At 41.5% G+C, this 22,894-nt stretch overlaps 1 protein-coding gene across 1 annotated transcript; it reads left to right on the top strand.

Moving 5' to 3' along the window:
• Window positions 1–939: 939 nt before the first annotated feature.
• On the top strand, window positions 940–10,130 carry LOC143319719 (mitoferrin-2-like). Its single transcript, XM_076728888.1, has 4 exons — window positions 940–1,486; window positions 6,023–6,251; window positions 6,652–6,708; window positions 7,163–10,130. Exons 1-4 carry the CDS (start codon window positions 1,145–1,147, stop codon window positions 7,753–7,755), a joined length of 1,221 nt encoding a protein of 406 aa, XP_076585003.1. The 5' UTR covers window positions 940–1,144; the 3' UTR covers window positions 7,756–10,130.
• Window positions 10,131–22,894: the final 12,764 nt, after the last annotated feature.

The raw sequence follows: 22,894 nt of genomic DNA, 5'->3' as shown, positions 1-22,894 counted from the left end.
TATCATGATACATTTCAAATCTGGGTTTGATTGATTAAAGTCACTAAAAAGTGTGTGTGAGTGAGTGTATGTGTGTGCCTGTCTGCGTGTGAGTGTGTGTGACTGCGGGTTATCAGTATTTACTGACTTGCTATCATAAACCACACAGATGATAAACTGGCATACATAGGCTTTAATCTATATAATATATAACATGACATAGTTTGGAAATTTGAACCAGATTTTTTTTTTTTTGAAGGGATCTCGAGCGACACCTGAAGGCAGCATATGCCACCATGTGGAGATATGAGAGTATGCTGTGGATCATTTACCAACTTCTAGAGTTTATGATTGTTACTAGTATGGCCTGCCTTCATTCAGCCCGACCACAGTAGCACACAGTCTTACAAGCAAATAGATGGAAATTAACAAATCAGTAACGACAATGTGAATTTAGTACCAGCTTGTTGCGCAAAAATAAATATTCCCCTCAGTTTTGTTCTGTTGAACAATAGAACTACTCTCAAACTTGTATTAGAGTTTCATGACACAACAGCATCAATTGAAATGTCTTTGAATCATATAGGCTAATGATAAAATATCAGATCACTAACAAAAAGTAGTTTTTTCCAAGCATACTAAGAATACACTGTCTACAAAATCACAATAAAAACAATAGAATAAAATAAAATAAAAGTTTTACCAAAATGTATTAATTATGAATCATTGCCAATTATATATTTTTATGGTTACAATTCAAGTTTGGGACGTCCTGTGTAGCACTTCCCGTACGTCCATGTGACCTCCTGATGTTACAAAATCGTTAATGACCACTGACGTTAAACCTCCAATCACTTCATCTGCCCGCCTCATTCTAAGGCCAAATTAGCAAATGAGATGCTCTGTCAGTGATTGACAGTCAGCCTGTCGAATCAGCTGGAGCTTCTAATGTGACTCATAGACAAATCCACCAACATCCCACCCGCCTGGTCTCCCGGCTCCCGGACCCTCCACAGCTGTCTACCGCGCTGTACCAGCGACCCGCCAAGACTTTCAACGGCTGGCCTGGGACAGTAAGCAAGCTGTCGGGAAGACGACACCAACAGGCGGGTCGCTAGAGTCGTCGATTTAATAGACTTGACGAACTAAACACCCTGTCCCTTGGATGGAAGCGGACGGTTTCGTGTCCCGGCGAGCGTCCGTGGAAACACCGGGCGTCGACAGCCGGGTCACAGGCGCTGCAGCCGGGGCTGAGTTTCGATGGCTGGGCGGCAGGATCCTGGACGCCACGGGGGGATTTGTCGGATCTCTTTCACCAAGAATGGCAGGGGAACAGGACTTTGCCCCGATGTTGCATCGAGCAACCCCGGAGACCTCGACCTCTGTCGAGCCAGAAATAGACTATGAGGGACTGCCTCAGGGAGTATCCACCAGCACACACATGCTGGCAGGATCCGTGGCTGGAATCATGGAGCACTGCCTAATGTACCCCATCGACTGTGTCAAGGTACCGGAACAACCAAATACAACGCATTGCTTATTTTGAAACGTTTTCAGGCCCAGTTTATGTCACCGTCAACGCCGCCACTGGTTGCATAAACCTGGAGCTAACGTAGGCCCCAACAGCAGCCTGAGCTCGAGTAACGTTAGGCTACAAGCTAACAGGTTTTGCTAACAGAGGTCAGTTAATTGACTAACGGTACCTAAACAGGAAATAAGGCAGCGCAAGGTGGTCATAGTGAAAATCTAAAACATGAGTGGGTATGTTTATCCCAGTTCAGTTTTCATTTACCAATTTTTTTTTCTGTACTAACAAACTGTTAGTTTTGACAGTTCGTCGTCCCCTTTCACTCAGCTGGCATGCAACGTACGCTAACCTACTAGCTAAAGCAGTGGTTGCCTTCCTGGCTAACACACATTATTTCATAACTGTCAATTCTAAGTTCTGTCATTGTGTGGCAATGATAGAAAAGGGCCGTCAACGGTCCAGCGTACCAGACACATTACCAGGTTATTTAGACAAAGATGGATACTATGTTTGAAACCCATTTCAATTGTTCGAGGACTTAGTGTGGCAATATCTGTGTGAGGAGGTCATGTAGAAAGTTCATTGTGAAGATATAAAACTAGCCTCGTAGATTATTAACACATGTGGGTCCACATGTGGGTCATCAGTCATCAGTCTTATCAATCAGTCAGCTATCTATGTGTGTTACAGTTAACTAATATAAATTACACAACTGGGTAGAATTATGATTACACAACCATATCAATCCATGATAAGGTTTAAAAAAAAAAAAGAAAAAGAAAAAAAAACCCCTGAAACGTTGTACCAGCAGTGGAGTTGGCCAAGTAATTATTGATTCAGAACTCTTAAGTGTTTTATTACACAGCTGTAATTTTCATAAAGATGATTATTATATAATCTGGCATCTGTGTCTGTGTCAAACAGATCTCAGAAGTTAGACCTTAACCTCTCTGTTTTGTCATTCAAAGATCTTGTTCTACTAAATTCCCTTTTTTTAGAGCGTGGTATTGATAGACCCTACTGCCCCACATGCATAACACAGCGCATCGAAGAGCTACGTACTAGTGGAAGATATTATAACCAGTTGTTTACAGTGGTGAGAGCAAGAACATCCTCAGGATAAGGTTTTGCTTACATCTGTTGGTTTATGTTTATGATTTCCTGCTATACAAAACAAAGCAGAAAAAAACCCATTAATTTCCTGATGTGAAAACAGTACACTATGAAAATAAGCCTGGAAGCACAGACTGTACAGTATTAGTTTTTTTTTTAATTCTGATCCTCTGTGTTAAATGAGGAACCATTCACTGGGCCTTCTCATGAGCAGATCAAACTGGAAAGTTAACTCTCCTCTGATTTACAGGCTAATTCAGCTACTTGATCTCAAAATGCACCTCAACACCAAAGACATTTTCCAAAAGCTGTTGGACTGACACTGTAGCCTCCTTTTCATCAAGGACACATGAATTAGAATTAGAAATGACATGTCGGAAATATCAACCTAACTAATCAGAGGTTGACATCCAGACCAAATGCAAGTTAGTTTTGATGTGTTGGACTGGCCATTGTTTATGTCATTGGTGCCTCTTCTCCTGACTGTTAAGTTCTTCTTGCTGTAGGACAAAGAACAAACAATTCTCAGTGGTTTCCCTGCGCAGTGGCCAATCAGACGAAGCTCTTTTTCATAACAAATTCCTTGATGATAGCTCCTCCACTTCATTGCATTTTTTGGCAAAATGGCCTTGAACCACATCATCCCCTTGTTTACAAGTACAGTTTCCATTGCAGATCATTGCATCAGAGTAGCACCATGCACAGCAGATTGTCTTTTTCATGTTATCAGATGTCAGAAATAACTAGAATTCTGTCCTGGGGAGTCAAATAGTATTTTCAAATTCTGTGTTTGCCACATACTTACTGTTTTGACTCACACAAGCATGAATACAATCCTTTTTTAAACATAAATATATAGATTATTGGTACTTTTCACATTATGAATTGTCATTACAATTGGTAACACTGTGATTATGACTTGTATCAATGCATCAGTGCATCAGTAAATTATTATTGTGACAGTAACAGTGAAGAAACATAATTTCATGTTAAAACAGCAAGCACAAATGATGACATCAGTTCCTCATTCGTAGAAACCTTTGAGCAAAAATAAAAAAAAAAGTGAAGCAAGATTAAACCCCCCCCCACCCCAGTGGAGTAAAAGGCGGAAGGACATTACATATTTTTTAACTAAAGGAAGTCAGTTTGGTTTTTCATTACAGTTGTGCTTGTGTGTAACTTCCTCTAACCCAAGATTTCTCTATTTCCACAATCTTGGGTTTCTTTTGCTCACACATTTCTGTTCAACCTGTTTGTGTGTATGATGCCTTAGGTCATCGTTTGCAGTTCAGACTCTTTTTCTTCCTCGTGGCCTGAAGGTCTTAAAAGAGTAACTCAAAAAACTAAACAGCTCATAGCTAATGTAGCTGCTACTAGCTACTAATGTAGCCCTAGAGAGAGATGAGGAGTGGGCTAACAGAGGTGTGGTAAGCCCATTTTTTTCTAACTTCAGATTCCATCAGCAATAATGTTAAAGAGAAAGAAGAGTAAGACATACGGCACAAAGAAAATTAAACATTCATACGGTCCTTGTAATGCCAATGACCTGAGAAATTTCGCTCGCTAGATTGGCTTTACCAGCGTGACTGCAGAGGATATGAAGCTCTTCAGGCCATGTGGATAATAGATGTTAACAGTGTTACTCGTTTGTCATTCAATCCAATCAAGGACCTTTTGTTTATAAGCAAGGTTGGAGTCAGATGTAGCTGCCAGGTTGAAGGTTAATCCCTCAGAGGTCATTGTTTTAGTCGCAGAGGTTAGTAGCCCTCCGTCTACAGCAAAAAGGCAAACGTTCAACACACAGTAGAAATGTTAGCACAAAAGATAACAAGTTGAAAATGCACACTGGGCCACAGCGACTAAGCTTGAAAACAAGCATTGTAGTTAAAATGTCACATCTAATTTGCCCATGTTTGCGGCCCATTACAATTAGTAATGCACAACATCATATGTCACATGAGTGCGTCAGTGACTCCATGTTGATTACCGTTTAGCTGTTTGTATGGTTGAGGTCCGCATGATTTTTATTTGTTGACAAATGAAGCTTTAAAATAGCACCAGTGGTCTTGTTTGTATTCAAACCTCATGTACTGTACTTCCCCGTAGTCCAAATAAGGTGCAGTAACAGTACATTTCAAGATACTCAGTCACTGGACTGTGGATGTTGAAACATTGCCTTCTGGTACATCACATGGATTGTTTCTGTTGGATGTCTATATTTTCCTCCAGTGTTGTAGTTCCCTACATTCAGAGCAGCCTTAGTGGGTTCACTCTGCTGGGACAAAGGGGCTTTTGCCATGTAAAAGAGCGACATGAACACAAAGTCCTCTATTGTTTTTTGTGTTTACTGACACCTGATTCTGTGTTTGGTCAAACTGCTTGGCTCTGTCTCAGTGTTGGGTTGAACAGTCAGAGCTCGGTGCTCCAAAAACTCAAAAAAAGGGAGAAAAAAAAACTCCAGACTTGAACACACTGTGGATGACTGAGCACATTCCATGTGAGTAACCATTTCCCAGAAACAGGGAGCGGGAACGTCCATGTCAGCCTCTAGGAGGCTGCTGTGCTCCCTCCTCTGCTGTAAACATGTACCCCTGAGGGGAGGGTGTGGGCTGGGGAAACTCACTTATTGCGTGTTATGAAGAGTTTGAGGATTGCTCCATCTGGATCTGGAGCTTTGGATTTTTTTTCAGCCATGTGCATAAATGGCTGCCTTGCAAACAGGGCTGCTTATCTGAAGCAGTGCAAGTGGTAAGCTGAGTGTTTAGCTCTGCACTACTTCCTGTGCAGACTTCGTGGTTTGTGGTTGGCGACTTGAATGCAGTCGTTTCCGTGTGATTTAAAAGTTGAGACACGGGCATTAACACCTAAAATGAGCATGGGCGGAATGTGCTGTGATTTCTAGTCAGCGGGCTGTCAGAGTGTGGTTTAGACACTACAAGGACACAAATACACACACACTGCTTGAAATTTGTACACAGCGATTAAACTGTGTTTGCGTAGCTTGTTTTGCCTCTGTGGTTTGTTGTAATAGAAGTTTCATTTGTCTGAGGACAGGATCCCTGCACTGTCAGGACTCGTAACCAGCCAGCGTACAGAAATAGGCCTGTCAAATTTATCTTAAGAATATCACAATATCCAACACTAGATAAAAAAAAACTCTTGTATTTCACTTTGCTCTTCCATGATCAATCACACGGTTGTTTGAGTACTATTGAGACACTTGACATCCTGACCTTTGAACCTCTGACCTTTTGAAGTTTTGCCTGCACGTTTCAATGATGCTGGAAATTGTTCTCATTGTTTTTCTTTCATCAGACACCTAAATAAATGAATTCATGAGCTCTGTACAGTCAGTACAAACCCCGCCACCCATATCTAATTTATGTGCCCCTCTCACCCCAGACCCGAATGCAGAGCCTCCACCCCGAGCCAGGAGCGCGCTACAGGAACGTGATGGACGCCCTGCAGCAGATTGTGCGGACTGAGGGTGTGTGGAGGCCAATCAGAGGCGTGAATGTGCTGGCAGTGGGGGCGGGGCCTGCCCATGCTCTCTACTTTGCCTGCTATGAGAAGATCAAGTTCTCGCTCAGTGACGCCATTCATCCTGGCGCCAACAGCCACTTTGCCAATGGTAAGATGCGTACCCACACATGCACACGGGCCTAAATGGAAAATTTTACTGTTCAGTCATGATGCACAGATTTATCGCAGCTTACCTACATTTCTAACGCAATTCTGAACTCAAACAAAATGATAGAAAGCGAGGGAAAAGTGGGTCGAAGAAGAAGGCTAAAGGGTAATATAACTGATGGTAGAATGTTAATACTGCTTACAAACATACTGCTGTATGTGTAGTTCAGTGTTGCTAAATACTAGAGCAAAGCGTTTGGGCTCACAGCAGATTAACAGCTCATTTTAAGGCATATTCTTAAAATAGAGATGTCAGTTTGGCGATATGGAGGAGGGAGGAAACTTGATCTCCTCGAGGCTGAGGATTTTACTTCCTCTTCATGGTTTTCTCTGTCCTGCAGGAGTGGCAGGCTGCATGGCCACAGTGCTGCACGATGCCATCATGAACCCAGCCGAAGGTAAACACACACGCACACACTCACACACACACCTGTGCTGTACTTACTGTCTATTTATAGAGGCTCTCAACCTCCTTCAAAGACCTTATAGAAAATGCCTGTGATGGTGCTATTCCACCATCAGGACAGTAGGTGGAGCTGCAGACTCAGCTGTGACCTGGAAGCCCAAATGTTACTGTGACAACTGAGTCTATAAGTGACATCATTGCTTTGAAATATGTATTTCTAAAATAGGTATGTTTAGTATTTATCATCACAGTTCTATTTCTGATCATTGTTACGATTTAGACTCTTTTGTGTTGTTTGAACAAGATAAAAATGAGCATTAATCTTCTTTCTATGCTGTTTTTTATAAATCTGACAAAAGCAGCCCCTGCAGTGCTGCACATATAGAATATATTGCTTGTATTTTTCCTTGCTGATTTCCTTTCCTTCTCCTCTCTTTCCCCCTCAGTTGTGAAACAGAGAATGCAGATGTTCAACTCTCCTTACCGTGGCGTGCTCCACTGTATGGGGTCTTTGTTGAGGCAGGAGGGCCCGGCGGCTTTCTACCGCAGCTACACCACCCAGCTGACGATGAACGTGCCCTTCCAGGCACTCCACTTCATGACCTACGAGTACCTCCAGGAGCTCCTCAACCCCCATAGACAGTACAACCCTTCCTCCCACGTTGTGTCTGGTGCGCTGGCTGGAGCCCTGGCTGCCGCTGCCACCACTCCCCTCGACGTCTGCAAGACCCTCCTCAACACACAGGAGGCTCAGGCCATACATGTGATCCAGGCTGATGCCGCGACAGCAGCTGGAGCGGTTGGAGCAGCCACTGCCTCAGCCTCCGACAGCCGCCACATCTCGGGACTGGGCAAGGCTTTTCAGACGGTGTACAGGATGGGGGGCATGCCGGCCTTCTTCAAAGGCGTTCAAGCCCGGATCATCTACCAGATGCCCTCCACGGCCATCAGCTGGTCCGTCTATGAGTTCTTCAAATACATCATCACCAAGCGGCAGCATGAGAGACGGCTGCGTGGAGATCGTGACGGAGACAAATAAACACCTGGCAGTTGAATTGGGTATCAGCAACACAAAGGTTTATTGCAGCGTAATCAGTCAGTGGTGTCAGAATTGATTTGTAAGCATCTGATGGCTTGAAAGGCTCCACAATCTTTAGATTCATCGAGCAAAAAGCCAACTTTTATTTTGTTTACTGAGATCTATTAAGTTCGCGTGGTCTGAACTAGTTCATAGCAGGTGAGGAAACGTACAACTATTCGGAGTCAACTTGTCTTCATCATTATTCCATGTAGGGCTGACAACATGTCCTGCAGTACCAGGCGGTAAGAAAAGTTGTAGACAGGAAGTCCTGGTTTTGATGCTAGAACTATTTTTCATGTCAGTGTTCAACTTGACAAACTATCTGTATTGGCTTTCAAAAAGCTAATTATTTATGAGCAACGCACAGTAAAAGCAAAGTTGAATTTCAAAAGAAATGCTCACGTCCCTCAGCCACCCACAGTGCAGTTAGTTAGCGTTGTTAGAAAGGTTTGTCTTGGCACAGAGCTCAAATACACTGTAATAAAAACAAATCCATGACTCTGAGGTTAAAGTGTTGCCTTTGGGCTTTTAAACTGAGAGTGTTTACGTTCACTCCCAGTGAACTGTGGAGAAATTGTAGCATTTTTTTTTTATACACACCAACCAAAAGGATAAACGGGCTAGAAGTTCTATGTGATGAGGAAAAAATACCCGAAAAGCTGAAACTTTAGCCTCACAGTTAGAAAGCAGTGTGTCTGAGCACAGAGCCAAGACAAAACATCATTCAAGTACTTCAGAGCTGCTCTGTAAACTGGGTTAACACTCATCTCTTGACTGCCAGCGCTGCACTTCATAGTATTACTGCTATATCTCCTTTCACCATAGGGGGGCGCACAGCTCAACCTCTACTCTAAAGACCAGGAAAGCAGCTGCAGTTTAAAGAGTCTGCAGTATCAAAAAAAAAGCTTCAATACTTGTACTGGTGTGCAGTAACACTCAGAGGAAGGAGCAAGAACCACTGAAGACAGATTGTTTGAGATGAAACGAGGAATTGCGTGAAATTACTCAAATTCCTCTGTCATGTGGGCAACATAGCCTGTAATTTATTCATTGTTTTAGAAAGTCAAGTATTGAAGACTCGAGTGGAGCACGTGTATGAGCGTGTGTGTACGTGCCTCTGTGAGTTAGTGAATGAGTAAATTCAGTAAAACTCAGCAGTGACCGAGATTTGATCTCCACACGGCCGAACCGAGCTCTCCACCCTGTGCTGTCCTTCAAAGGAAAAACACTAACATGAAGTTACAAGTTTTTTTTATTCTCAGCCAGTCTCAATCTTTAAAGGACAGTACGAAACAGGTTATTGCTTTAATACTTTCATATTTCATATATCTTTGCACCGAATGCTTCGAAATCCGCGCACACCTGAAGGCCTCACCTCGTCTCTGCGTGGAGCCGTTAAAGTGGCTTACACGTGTAGACTGATGCTGGAAAATGTTCAATTGCGTCTTTGTTGTTAAACAACATATTCACCGTACGGAAGATGCCATCTGAGACATTCAGTGCGGCGACACAGTGTTAATAAAGGACTTCATTCTTCTCTTTAGTGCACGTGAATAGTTTTCATTTCAGGCGGAAGAAAACCGACATTCAGCTGTATTCGCCGGCGACAATCACTTTTTAGTTGAGTTTAGTTTGTTTTTGAAGCCGCACAGCGTCCTAGCACTTAATAGCAACCTCTTCATCATTGTTAGGACAAAACTAGAAACTCGGACATGAACAAGTGCAGAGAATAAAGTCGATTACTTCTACACATGCCTTGAGTTCGCCGCCATATATCCAACGCACAACTACTACAAAGAGGTCCTCAGATAGATGTGATATTGTTTTATGAAGCCATAGAACAGGAGAAAATTGTACATAAAATATATATAAATATGGAAAAATATAGGTAAACCCAAACTGTTTAACCAGCTAAGTTTCAAAGCCAACCTGTATGTTGAATAATACGTTTTATCAAGACTGCGCTGTGAAATACCAGGTTTTTGTAGAATGTGCACAAAATCCTCATCGGAGAGGTAGCAACAAAGGAAAACCTGGATATTTGAAATTCAGACAGACTATATGAGTGAGGGAAAAAAATGCAATGGGTAAAGAGTATTTAAAACGAATGTAGGAGTGTTCCTCATGAAGCCAAGTTTGAAGATTGGGAAACCAAAGACAGTAGTAAAGAGAACAGAGGTTTGGTGGTTCGTCGACACTGATGTGAAAAGCTTGAACACTGTTTGAGAGCGACACCTGTATTTTGTGAATTGTAAATAAACTCGCTAAGGCAGCTCCTCGCAGAAGCAGGGTCTTCTCTTGGTGCTGGCTCTCCAAGCGCTGAGAGAACTTCAGTTTGTCTCCGTGTCTTCTTCTTCTTCTCCTTCCTGTCTGTCTGTCTGTCAGCGTGACGCAACAAGGAAGCCCATGAGGCGTTTGATGGACGTGTTTAACTTATTTTCTCCAGTGCACAAGAGGTTCATGATGGAACTTCTGTCAAACTGTTTTTATTTCAACAGATTTAAGTCAACATGAGGGTTGGCTTGACTTCTAATCTGGAATAATCGAGGTGATATATGAGAGTCCTTCAGTTGAGACTAATGAGGTGCCTCATTAGCTTGCAGTTAATTATTACACTCCACTGGACTCTTGCTACAACACAGGGCACAAACTTAACTTCATCCCACAAACACACAACCAAAAATGGCAAGAACGACCTAGTTTCAGTCAAAAAAAAAAAAAAAACATTTTAAATGTGACCTTAAGTTTAGAAATTCTGACAAACATTTTTAAATATTGTCTTGAACTGTGAGACATTCAAATGCAACTTTTTGGTACCGTACATAATATAACTATTCAATATGAGTGCCTTTTTTCCATTCAAAACAAAAAGTTCAAAATGTTGAAATGGTAAGTTGATACAACCAGCCGTGCAAGAGCTTTACTTCAACAAAAGTGTGCAAAATGTCAAATTGAATTAACAAAATCAACCATGTGATCAACACAAGGTAAAAACTCACACATCTGAACAGACATTTAATGCCTAACTTTCAGTCCACCGTGTTTTGGATGAGCCATGTGAGTGTGGTGCAGGTGTCCCAACCAACCAGCAGGAGGCGCCACTACACGGACACCCCTGCCTGTCCACACGCTCACTGCCAAATCTGTTGGTTGGTATGCATGGATCTCAGAAATGTTGAGATAACCAATTTGAATGATGTCCAACAACATAACAAAGGTCAGATCCACGGTGTTAAAAGAAAAAAACACTTTCCCCTCCAGATTCACAGCAGCTGATGTCACTGATAACAGCAACTTGTGACCCAGTTTTGGTCGAGGCAGGAAATGTGTTGATGGAAACTACTGTTTTATATCATTTGAGAATGTAACAACCTTTGGACTTTTTTTTTTTTTTTAAGTTTTAAAAACCAAATGAATAATAAACTAATGTGTGAAATTGATTTAATCATAAAAATAATTGATTTTGTCACTGTAAGAAATGTTTACGTACTCAGGTGGTCCCTTGAAAATGAGCTATCAGACTCAATGGGATGTTTAAACAAAGTTTATATTTTACACATAAGAACCATCAGAAAGGAGTTACAACCTCGTTTCCAGGAAAGTTGGGACGCTGTGAAATGCGAATAGAAACAGAATGTGATGATTTCCAGAACACTTAAACACCACATTTAAATATCAAACGTGAAACTGAGAAGTTTCAGTCAAAACTGTATCCTCATTTTCGAATTTGATGCCAGCAACATATTTCAAAGAAGTTAGGATGGGGCAACAAAAGACTGGAAAAGCTGTGAAATGCTGAAAGAAAACAGCTGGTGGAACATCTCACAGTTAACTGGGTTAACTGGCAACAGGTGAGCGACATGATTGGGTATAAAAAGAGCATCACAGAGAGGCTGAGTCTGTCTGAAGTAAAGACAGGGAGGGATTAATCACTCTGTGACAGACTGAGCTGGCAAATAGTGCAACAATTTAAGATGTTTCTCAAAGTAAAATTGCAAAGAATTTGGAGATTTTAGTGTCTATAGAATCAAGAAATCTCTGTAGGCAAGGGACAAGGCCAGAAACCAGTATTGTACAGTAAGACGATGTCAAACCACATTCTGCAGGTATTCCAGCAGTAGTAGTTACAGAGTCCAGGTGCTTAACTGACCTGCCTGCGGTCTCCTCAACTCCCAGAAGCTTACAGAGTGTTGTTAAAAGAAAAGCTGATGCCACAGAGAGCTAAACATGACCCAGTCCCAACTTCTTTGAAACCTGGTGCCAGCATTAAATTCTAAATGAGGATGTAATTTTCCAAAACATCTGAGAGGTTGTTTTAGTGCTATTTTCAATTAGATATGAGGATTTAGCGTTTTGCCGATCATCACATTCTGTTTGTGTCCCAACTCTTAGGAACGGGGTTGTATTTTGCAATCACAAAGTCTGTGTAATTATTTCCAGATCCAAACAGTTTTCATGATCTCAATCAACAGTTTGTTAATTTCATAAACAAAAAGCTATGTTGATGTGATTCACAATTGCAGAATAAATACTCAGTGGTGACAGAACAGGAAAAGCTTTGGTTTGAGATCATAAAATAATCATTTAGTGTCCTCTCAGGCCTTCCGTGGAACTGGCTGGTTGAAAGCTGACAGGCAGGCCTCCACAGAGAGACACGAGCAGACTGACAGAAAGCAGCTCCTCCAGCCTCCTTCTGCAGCAGATCCTGTTTCATTCGAGGCCCCGTGTTTGTTGTCATTCCCTGCAGCCTACAAGCTAAAATGCTGTCTTTCATGTCTCTTGTCTAACTTTACCCCCTGCCGTCCCTTTCCTCCCTCTGTTGTTCTTTCTCAGCGTCCGTGCTCTGAAACGTAAGCCGATCCATTTAGTAGGACAGGAAGGTCTTGGCAAGTGAGGTCAGGCCTTCATCTGGAGGGCACATGGCAGCAGGTCTGGTCAGAGCCAAGGTCAACATCAGGCGTGTGTGTGCTGAAACTCAAAGACAAATGAGGTGACGGAAACCCAGCTCACATTCTGCTCATCCCTCTAACAGCTACCAACAGAATATATGAGTGTATCTTTAGCTGGAGAAGCTAGAAGAAGAGACCTGAAACCAACACGCTTCCCTGGCAGCCTCTCGGTTTGATAAATGGTGTTTCTGTGGTGTTTAAATGTGGGATGAGTTTCAAATCTCTCCATCGGTGACGCTCCGCCTGCAGGTCACACAAATATAGACAATGCAGCGTGTCATATAACTGTAAGGATTAGTGTAAACAGCATTAATCATAATTCAGCTCAGCAATGTGGCATGTTGCTGCCTTCGTGCCCCCACGTGCCAGCATGTTTTACAGTTAGACCACTCCAGAGGAACACACCCTGAAACCCACCGAGGATGATAAATGTGTTCCCATGCAGTGATGTATTACACTCCACAGTGAAAAACTAAAGCACAATTAACACACTTTAATGCATCTTTTATCACACTGAATAAACATTTGTTAGGCTCCTCGTCTTAGACTGTTAGCTGATGAGATTTAAAACCTTTATATTAAAACAAAACAACTTTAAGCCCCACCAGCAGGATGCCAGTGTTGATCAGTAAGCCTGTGATTCATTGTTTAGTCTGGTCAACACTTATCTCACCATTTACTGGCCACATCTGTATAAAATGTTGTTAGCTGAAAAAACCCCAATCATTTTTAAAAATTTAATGACTCTGATTCTCTACAGGATCAACACTTCTGATTTTCTTTGTTCTGGCAAAACCCTCAGAAACCATAAATGTTGTCCCACTCCTGATAAGGCAATGATAGTGTTAGCATGTTGATGTTTAGCATGTTCACCAGCTTACAGTAGTTTAGTGTGTTAGCACCACCAGCACTAACAGAAAGTACCCAAAAAATGTCCTCAGGGTGTAGATTAAAAGCTGAAGTCATCAGGATTCCTCCCCAGGGGACCTTGAATATCTGTAAAAATGGCAGTTCATAGTAATTGTTTCAGTCTGGGTCCAATGGGTGGACTGTGGACAGAAGTACAGAGCCATGCTGCTCAGAGGCTAACAAGGCTCAGAGTCGACACCCATGCTAGCAGCTCCGTGAGGCTACACTTACAGAAGGCACAGCTGTGCTTAGAGCTAAATGCTAATGTCATTAAGCTAATATGTTCACAATGACAATGCTAGCATGCTGATGTTAAGCAGAAAATGTTTTCTGCGTTAGTTTAGCATGCTAACAATGCTAATTAGCGCAAGTAATGCTACAGCTGAGGTGATTAACCACAGTATTTAAAGTAGTTAAAATTCTGACCTGAGGATGGCCAAAGTTCATGAAATTCATGCTGAGGTGAACAGGAACGGCACTCAAGTTCATTACTCAAGTTCATCCATCCAACAGTTACTGAGATGTTTCACTTAAAACCACAAAAGTCAACCTCATGGTGGCGCTAGAGGAAAAGTCAGACCATCACCATCATGAAGTCTTTAGGATTCATCATCTGGGGACCCTGAATTTCTGTGCAACATTTCATTGCAAATGTCCTTCAAATGTTAGTTGATATTTCAGTCTGGACTTGCCTGGATGCAGCTCATGATCAGCACAACCTGACAGGGTCGTTTGCTGCTTCTTCTGGTTTGTTGGTACAAATGATTATAATTAAAATTATTGATAGATAAGTAAAAATGCTGTGATGACCTCAGTAGACAATCTTCCACTAACAAATCCAAAAAGTAGTCTGTTTGATGTAAAAGATAGTGTATGGCTTTCTGTTCAATGGAGTTTAATGTTGAGGGGAAGTCGCAATGTAAATAAGTCGTCCGTCAGCTGATGATTTTTATTCATTTAGATTCATTTTAGTTTATTTGATGAGATGCAGTTCCGTGCGCAAGATCCTGAATATTCTTGAACACTCCGCAGCTTGTGAAAATGAGACATCTTGCATTTCCAACTATAAAGAGGCTAAGCATGTATCCACAGCCGGGGTGTGGCATTAAACATCCAGGCAGTCAACTGGGTGGAATCAAACCATTAATCAATAAGAGCAAATACATAAAAATACACCAACGCAAAAATGAGCATGCATTGTCTCCTGAGAGTGTCTTGTCAGCCCATATTCATTAAAGGCTTTTTATTCTTAACCACCCACTTGAGTGCCTTGACTTGGATTTTTATGCCACACCCTGCCCATGGATGAACGCACAATAATTTTTTCCCCTCTAGAAGCACCCGTGGGTGTAGGGGACACCAGAGGCGGGCCTGTATTCATCATACATCTTTCTCATACAACTCTTCCTGTTAAGAACCGTGATCTCGCCTTGTTGGTTAATCAGCTTCGTCGGCTTTGTTTTAAGCGCCTTGCTCAAGAGCACGTGGATATGAGCTGCTGATAGAAACAAAAGCATTACTCGTTCACGTCTTCTGTCCAGATTTTCCCAGCTGGTGCAGGACTCAAATTAATGATTCTAATGATTTTTAGTGAGACGCACACTGCAATTTATGTGTGTTATTGTAAACTCTGACAGTTTAGGATAAATCTCTGTGGGTAGCACTGGATAAACACAGAATACTCGTGTATCTTCCCAGAAACATAACGTTTTTGACCCAGAAAGCTGCACCAGTGAATGGATAAATGTGGATTACAGGATAAATATTTAGATATCTGGGGCTGATGGACGAGCCGAGGCCGTTTTCTTGGCTGGTCTTCCTCCCTTCTCCCATCCCTGGACACAGGAAACCAGTTAAAAAGACATTTCCAAACATCCACGTCCATTGCAAAATCTATTACGGTGACGTCAGTAAGCATTACATGCGAGCTGACTAAGAAGACACTGTGCAGCCTCTGAAGAGCACTTTACACTAAAGCTTGTAGGTGTCAGATTTTCAATTGGTGGATTTCTCATTTAAGAGCCAAACTCCCACAGGCTGCAATCTACAAAGATCAGCAGTGATACTGAGCAGACGGCTGACAAATGTGGATTTTACATTTGACTGTTTATTAGTGTGGCCCCATGTTCTTGCACAAGGTGTATGAACCAGCAATGGGCTACTAAAGTCAAGTCACTGGATGGATGAAAATTGGCAAATTGAGTATGCACAATGTTTTTGAGTTCAACTGTGGTAAACTTTGACATGTTTGAGAATGCTAACCTTTGACAGAGTGGAGTGCAGTAAAGTCCAAATTGAAGGAAACTATCGTAGCATATTAGCTGTGTCATGAGACTCCTGTCTCATAAACGTCTGCAAACCATTCCTCTTTGGCGGAGCAGTTTACACTCTGACAGAGGAGGTTAAATAACAGTGGGTGGTGCAACACAGCTAATAAGCTACGATAGTGTCCTCCATTTTGAACTCTATGGCTCCGTCAAAGGTCAACACGGCTTGCTTTTGGTCAACAGTGCAAATGCACACATCAATTACTGCAATTACTTCATGCTCACAAGCGAGTCCATTGGTGGCTGCAGTTCCATTGAGCTGAATTGATTTTCCTGCAAAATTTCACAGGCCTGCATGAAAAAAAGCAGCTCTCTCTTTGATGTGAATGGAGGCGACACAGTGGGGGTCCCAGCGCAGGGTCGTCCTGCAGCAAAGTTCAACCAGGTGCATCTTTTGCTGCAATGCAACGTCATCCGACACAACACTGACACCATGAAGAATAAAGTAGTTCCCACATGATAACAGCATTATAGACAGCTGTGCAGCGTATTGGCTTAAATTAAGCCTTCAAATTCACTGATCTGTCGTCAAACTGGACTGGATCATATTTATTTTATGAAGCAGCACCAACACAGCAGCCCCTTGTGTTGTCTGATGCAGGATCCCTGAGTCAGTTTTGTGCTGCTGTATATTCCTAAATTAATTTTCTTTATCAAAATTACCAGACAGCGAGTCTGGGTCCAGACATTATTCCAGCATAGACACAATAAACATATTGCATGGGTGTGAGGAGAGGGGGGTTAAAAGGGTACCAGCAGCTCATTCTTGCCCCAGGGCCCTCTCACAGTTTATTTGCCCGTGAATAGCAGTAGTGATAGTGGCAGCTGCAGCTGAAGCCACTGTTGTAATAGTAGCAGTAGGATTATTAATAGGGGTAAGTGTAGTAGTAGTAGTAGTTGTTGCAGTAGCAGTAACATTGACAGCAGTTGTAGAAGCAGTAATAATACAGTAATATACATGTTGTGGGGCCTCCGCTGTGAGCTGAAGTGTCTCCCTGTGTGAATGCAGCCTGTCTGGGCCTGTCAGTACTCAACACTGCAGCCCAAGCGGCTCATTGATCGTCCCGTGATAGGCGGAGTGTTCCTCCTTAATGACCAATCATAGGAGCCAAGTGGGTGAAGGCAGCAGCATATACAGTACAGCAACTTCTGCAACAACATGTGGGTGTTATGACAGAAACAGAGAGTGAGCCAAGAAGCACTCTCCAATCTGGTAATGAAAGAGAAGACATTAACACATGATTTTTATTCGTCTCAGCACAGCTCTGGAATCTGTTCTGTACGATACTGAGTGCAATCAAACCAAAGCATTAGTACCCATGTCAGAGGAAAGCAGCCTGTAAGACACGTGGTGTTAATAGAATTGTAGATTGATGCAGATTAAAGCTGACAATGCAGGACCTGAATGTATTAACAATTTAGGACCTTATAGAAAATGTTTTTTCATAAATTTTGCATGAACTGGGAGACACCTTTAAGCAGCACTCTACAACCTAGATTCCAAAAAGTCTGGACTCTGTGTAAAACAAAAATAAAACCAGAATGCAATCATCTGCAAACGAACTGTGTTTACTGACAACACCTTTACGAAGTGTTCCTGAACCCATGTAGTAATATCCTTTGTACAATCGTGTGTCTACAAAGTGGTGAACCTCGCTCCATCCTCGCTTGTGAACAACTGAGCCTTTCCAGGATGCCCCTTTCATACCCAATCATTATACTATCACCTGTTACCAATCAACCTGTTTACCTGTGGAATGATCCAAACAGGTGTTTTTGGAGCATTCCACTGCTTTCCCAGTCTTTAGTTGCTCCTTTCCGAACTTGCTTGAAACGTGTTGCTACATCAAATTCAGCATATATCTACAGAAATCAATGAAGCTGTTGAAGTCGAGCAGTGAATATATTGTATTTGTGCTGGTTTGGGGTCAGTATATGTCAAAAAGGATAAGCTAATTATCACATTCTGATTTATTTATGTTTCATACAGCATTCCCTTTTCTGCAATCAGGGCTGCAAAATTGAAAACATACATCTGTTTGCTCTCCATGTTAGTGATAAAAATAGTCGCGGCCCTGAGAGGGTTAAGTGTGGTACTTAAACACGTGGTGTGGTAATTTCATCCACTGCAAACATGTTTGGTTTAAACTTAATCAGACAGGTGACTGATAACTTTTGGGAATTTTCCACAGACTTTTCTACAGCGGTGCACATTTACTATGGTCGTCCACTCACACATAGGAGAAAAAGTCTAATTAGACCAAATCTGACAATGATTTCTGGCTCCTTTACAGACTAATAAGAATCCTGCTCTGGTTTTTGGTTGTAATTTTTCGTCTGCTCCTACAGTATCCAGCTCAATTTAGAATTTTTTTGCTCCCCAGAATATATAACTTACTGGTACAAGATGATTTTACTGGCACTTTTTACCTTAAAACACATGATAAGAGTTAAGAGTTTGATCCTGGACACGGTGTAACCCCTCACAAGCTTCCCTAAGCTAACGTGAAACTTGCAGATTCTAAGAGAGATTCGACAAATCAGAGTTGTTAATGTGCGCACACACACACACACACACACACACACACACACACACACACACACACACACACACACACAGAGCTACTGTATACAGGGTGATGACTGGTGTCTGTGTGATAGGGCAGAGAGCAGCTGTGGTCGGATCAACAAGCTTCCAGATGGAGGGAATAATGAAAACTGTGACGCATGTTTACATGTGTGAGTAAGAATGAATGGCCTTTAGTCATCTAATGCCTTTTCTATTACCCCCTTTCATTTAGGTGTGATATGTGTTAATACAGAAGAACCTTTGGCAGCAGAAATAATAGTTTAGTGTACAAGCACAACTCCTCCTGTAGGCAATAGCATTAGCAGAGGTGTAGTGTCACCAAGTGCATTTCCTCATATGCTCTACTACTACTTAAGTACCACTTTTGAGAGTATAATTACTTGCATGTTTCCATTTTCTGCTACTTTAGAAGAAAACATTGTTCCTTAATTACTTTACAAAGTTAGATTTTACATACAAAAGATATGACCAATTATCAAATATGATACATTTTTATAGATCAAACTGCCCAACAGTACATAAAGTAGGTATTAATTAGCACCGGCTTCAAAAGTAAAATGTTGTTTACATGTCTAATGATATATAATGATATAACTGATTTCTGATACATTACTGATAGTAAGATTTTAAATGAAGGGCTTTTCTTGTAATGGAGAATTTTTATAATGCAGTCCTTTGACTTGAGGCAAGAATCTGAATACTTCTTCAGATTAGACGGTAGCAGGGGTAGAAATCAAGTATAAACAGTAACAGTAATACGGGCGTCATAGTGCTTCAAGTTAAAGCAGCAGATAAACTTTACCAGCAGGTCAGGAAGTTCAAAGGTTAGATTTAGAGATTACTGATGGAATTGACATTCAGGCGATGGACAAAATAACAGGAACGCCTGTACAGCCAATACAACAGCCCTGCAAAATAGATCCTCGCTTGTTAAAGCCGTCAGAAAATAGTATTTTCCACTTTTCCAGTGAAAGTTTAAAGTTTTAGTTTGAAATATATTTGTTGCTTTGATTTGAGGCGATAACGTTTTTCTGTTTTCAAGTTTTTCCCATCATGACTTTTTAAAGATGACGCTAATTTGTTGTGGGATTAAATATTTATTTATTTATTTATTTGAATATAAAAGGTGGAAAAATCCAAATAACAGTCTTATAACCTTCCTATCACATCACCATAACGCAGCAAAATAAAAATACGATAATTATTGTTGTGCCAACACGCTATTATTATTATTATTATTATTATTATTATTATTATTATTATTATTATTATTATTATTATTATTAGTAGTAGTAGTAGTAGTAGTAGTAATAGTATCGCTGTATGGTGTCCCAGCAGGTTGGTGTTAACCTGCCAGACGCCTCTCTGTCTCGTCTTTATTTGCGTCCATCAGTCTCTGTCCTGCGGCCGGGCGGCACCTCAGGGCGCAGAGCTTATCAGCTTTCTGTTTACCTCTCAATTAATCCCCATTAGTAGGGAGAAGGCATTAGGCTGCTCCGCTGGACTTTAACGTTGTTTTGTCCCAAACAGGATCAGCTGGTTAACGGCTCAGACTGACAGATCTCAATCTGAGCCCAGAGTCCGACTGTCTGACACGGAGAGGAGCCGGAGCGACGCACTGATCACTGCAGATAACAGTGATATTTATTAATGCTTATTTGTTCTATCAGCTCTCCATAAATCAGCTTTAATTTAATTCACTAGGATCAACATGTGCGTAAAGTCAGCGTGAAGTGGCTCGACTGTTTGGGAGTTGAGGGTCAGGAAATATCTTCTTTTAATGGTAAATCTTTTAAGTATTGCACCATGATGAGCGTTTGTGAGACAATGTTTGTTCAAGACGAGCCATTTATCGTTTTGACAAACTACTGGACTTCTGTCAGTCATCAGAGCTGCTCCACTTTTTTCCCAGAACCCCGTCTGAATCAGGATAAACGAGGTCTGGAGGTTTCAGTGGGAGATGTTTTAGTAAATGTGGCTCCTGCTGTTTGTTCTCAGTCTCACATTAGGACACGAGTGTGGGTGTAATTATACAAGACTGGGTTTGGGAAACAACTGTTGTCAGGCTGGAGGAACAATTACGCGCAGAGAAAAACAGCAATTGATGCTTTCTGTCCCTGATTTTCACACATCATCTAGGAGCATTTATGTTCGTAAGAATTATTCCAGCAAATACTGTAAGTTGTCAGAATTTTGTTCCATAAACGAGAAAAGTTGAACTCACGAGTTTGCTCTTAAATTGACCCCTTGATGTATTCTTTTGGCCCTCATTGTGCGCAATGGCTAATTAACAGCACTAATTAGGCGTAAATAAAAAAGATTTAGAACCTGAAAAACTCCCATTTTTAACCAAATTAGGTCTTCAGCTCTAGTTTGACCTATTTTGTATCTGTGTATTATTTGCTGAATAATCTATTAATAATTTAGGTTCTAAAATTAATGAAAATAGAGAAAAATGCTCATCACAACTTCCAAGAAGCCAAAGCGATGTCTTCAAATGACTTATTTTGCCATACCAACAGTCCAAAATCCACAAAATATTGAATTCAAAATGATATAAAACGAAGAAAAGCAGCCAAATCTCTCCTTTGAGGAGCTGGAATCGAAAAAAGTTTGGTGTTTTCACTTAACGACAATTTCCTTATTTCAGAATTAAACCAAGTTTGACAGAACTTAAAACTAATTTTCAATTTTTTTTAGATTATTTCGCGTATTGAATCAGTAACTGGACATTCCAGTGAGATAATTTGCGCCACTGAATCCATAACCCGAGCAGAATTTGGCTATAATATCTCTGTCACAGTTTTTCTTTCTTCTGCGGTGCGTAATAAGGACCCTTTGACAAAAAAAAATCTGAGAAATCACTGTTACATTTGAGTTTTTGTAATATTTGCTGATTGTCCTGCTAGATATTTATTATCGGGTCACTGCAGTTCTTTTCCCGTCCGGGATTAAACTGTTACCTGTGAGAATAACGTCGGTCTGAGCTGAAATAACACCCTTAAACAGAAATAATAGCCTACAGGACACAACCCTCCTCCTCGTCGGGCTCCCCCTTAAAATTCTCCCGTCCATTTTCCTCATTGGGATAAATGGCGAAACTTGTAGCAATAATACCCCCTTCTTTCACACAAACGCTTCCCCGCTGCCATCACCTCCAGCCCGGCTGCCCCCGAAGCCTCACGGCTGGGGATCTCGGAGAGCCTTTCTCCGCGAACAAAAAAAGCCTCCTGAAGGAGAACAAAAGTGACCACATTTTTCCTCCGTGTCCCCTTCTCCGCGCAGAATAACCCGCTGCCTGTCCCTTAAATTGGAATATTAGGACGTCAATCTCACGGCCCCTGTGCGCTTTTGTCTTTGCTGAGTGCCCGGTTCTGCCTACCACACACCTTTTGTCCGACAATCCAATAAGAGCCATTATTCCCGCTCCTTCGCACGGCTGCAGCTCGCTCTTCGGAGGTATTTTAGGTGCTTAATCGCGTCCTTTAAAGGACCTCAAATGGAGAACAACTTCCTCCTTTCACGTCGCCTGGCACAGGGACAAAGAGTCCCTGTGGCCTGGCCTCTCGTCCAGCAGCTCTCCCCTTAATATGTTTATGAGCAAAATTTGCCTCCGTGCGTCTGATTCATTTATGGGCACTGTGACCCTGCATGAGAGCAACAGTATATGTATTATCATGATCCTTTCTTTTCATTATTTAGGGGGGATTTACAGTTGCAGTTCTGTGACGGTAATGTGTTTCACCGTTGAAACGGTATTATTTTCCGCACACAAAAAATAATCAAATCTTTAGTGCACGAACACAGAATCAAACGCACCTTTCGTCATTTCTCTGATTTATTCGAATAGATGTGAAATAAACTAAAACAATTCTCTGTTGAACCAAAAACGATTTAAAGCAATTGAATCCCTCCATAGCCTAAAAATATACCACGTTAAAAACAAACATAAAAAAAAACGAATTATCTTTTTGAGTTCTTTGAGGAGAAATGCACAGACTTGTGCGTAATTTCTCCTCTGCTTCAGTCCTGCTGGTGCCAAACTAGAGCACCAACAATTATTGGACCACAAACTGAAATTTCACCCAAGCTGTGTGACGTCCATCCTTTGCGCACACTAGTTTCGGCTATAATACATTTAAAGTAGCCAGAATGTGAGTGAAATGTCATCTCATCTGCAGGTGAATCCAAAACTCACATCCTTTACATAAGCAATACTGTTTTCTGAGGCGTTTTGACCAAATTAACACACACTTCTTAAAGTTTGCGGCTTGACCAAAATGAAAGAGCTCCATAAAAAAAGAGACACTGTTCTGGTGAGG

This window comes from Chaetodon auriga, chromosome 4, assembly GCF_051107435.1.
Source record: "Chaetodon auriga isolate fChaAug3 chromosome 4, fChaAug3.hap1, whole genome shotgun sequence".
Taxonomy (NCBI): domain Eukaryota; kingdom Metazoa; phylum Chordata; class Actinopteri; order Chaetodontiformes; family Chaetodontidae; genus Chaetodon; species Chaetodon auriga.
This window is presented reverse-complemented; position numbering and strand designations above follow the sequence as displayed.

Excerpts from the sequence above, each read along its gene's own strand:
- LOC143319719 (XM_076728888.1), top strand. The coding sequence starts at position 1,145 with ATGGAAGCGGACGGTTTCGTGTCCCGGCGAGCGTCCGTGGAAACACCG. Across the intron at positions 1,487-6,022 it reads ACCCCATCGACTGTGTCAAG|ACCCGAATGCAGAGCCTCCA; the intron begins GTACCGGAACAA and ends CTCTCACCCCAG. Across the intron at positions 6,252-6,651 it reads CAACAGCCACTTTGCCAATG|GAGTGGCAGGCTGCATGGCC; the intron begins GTAAGATGCGTA and ends TCTGTCCTGCAG.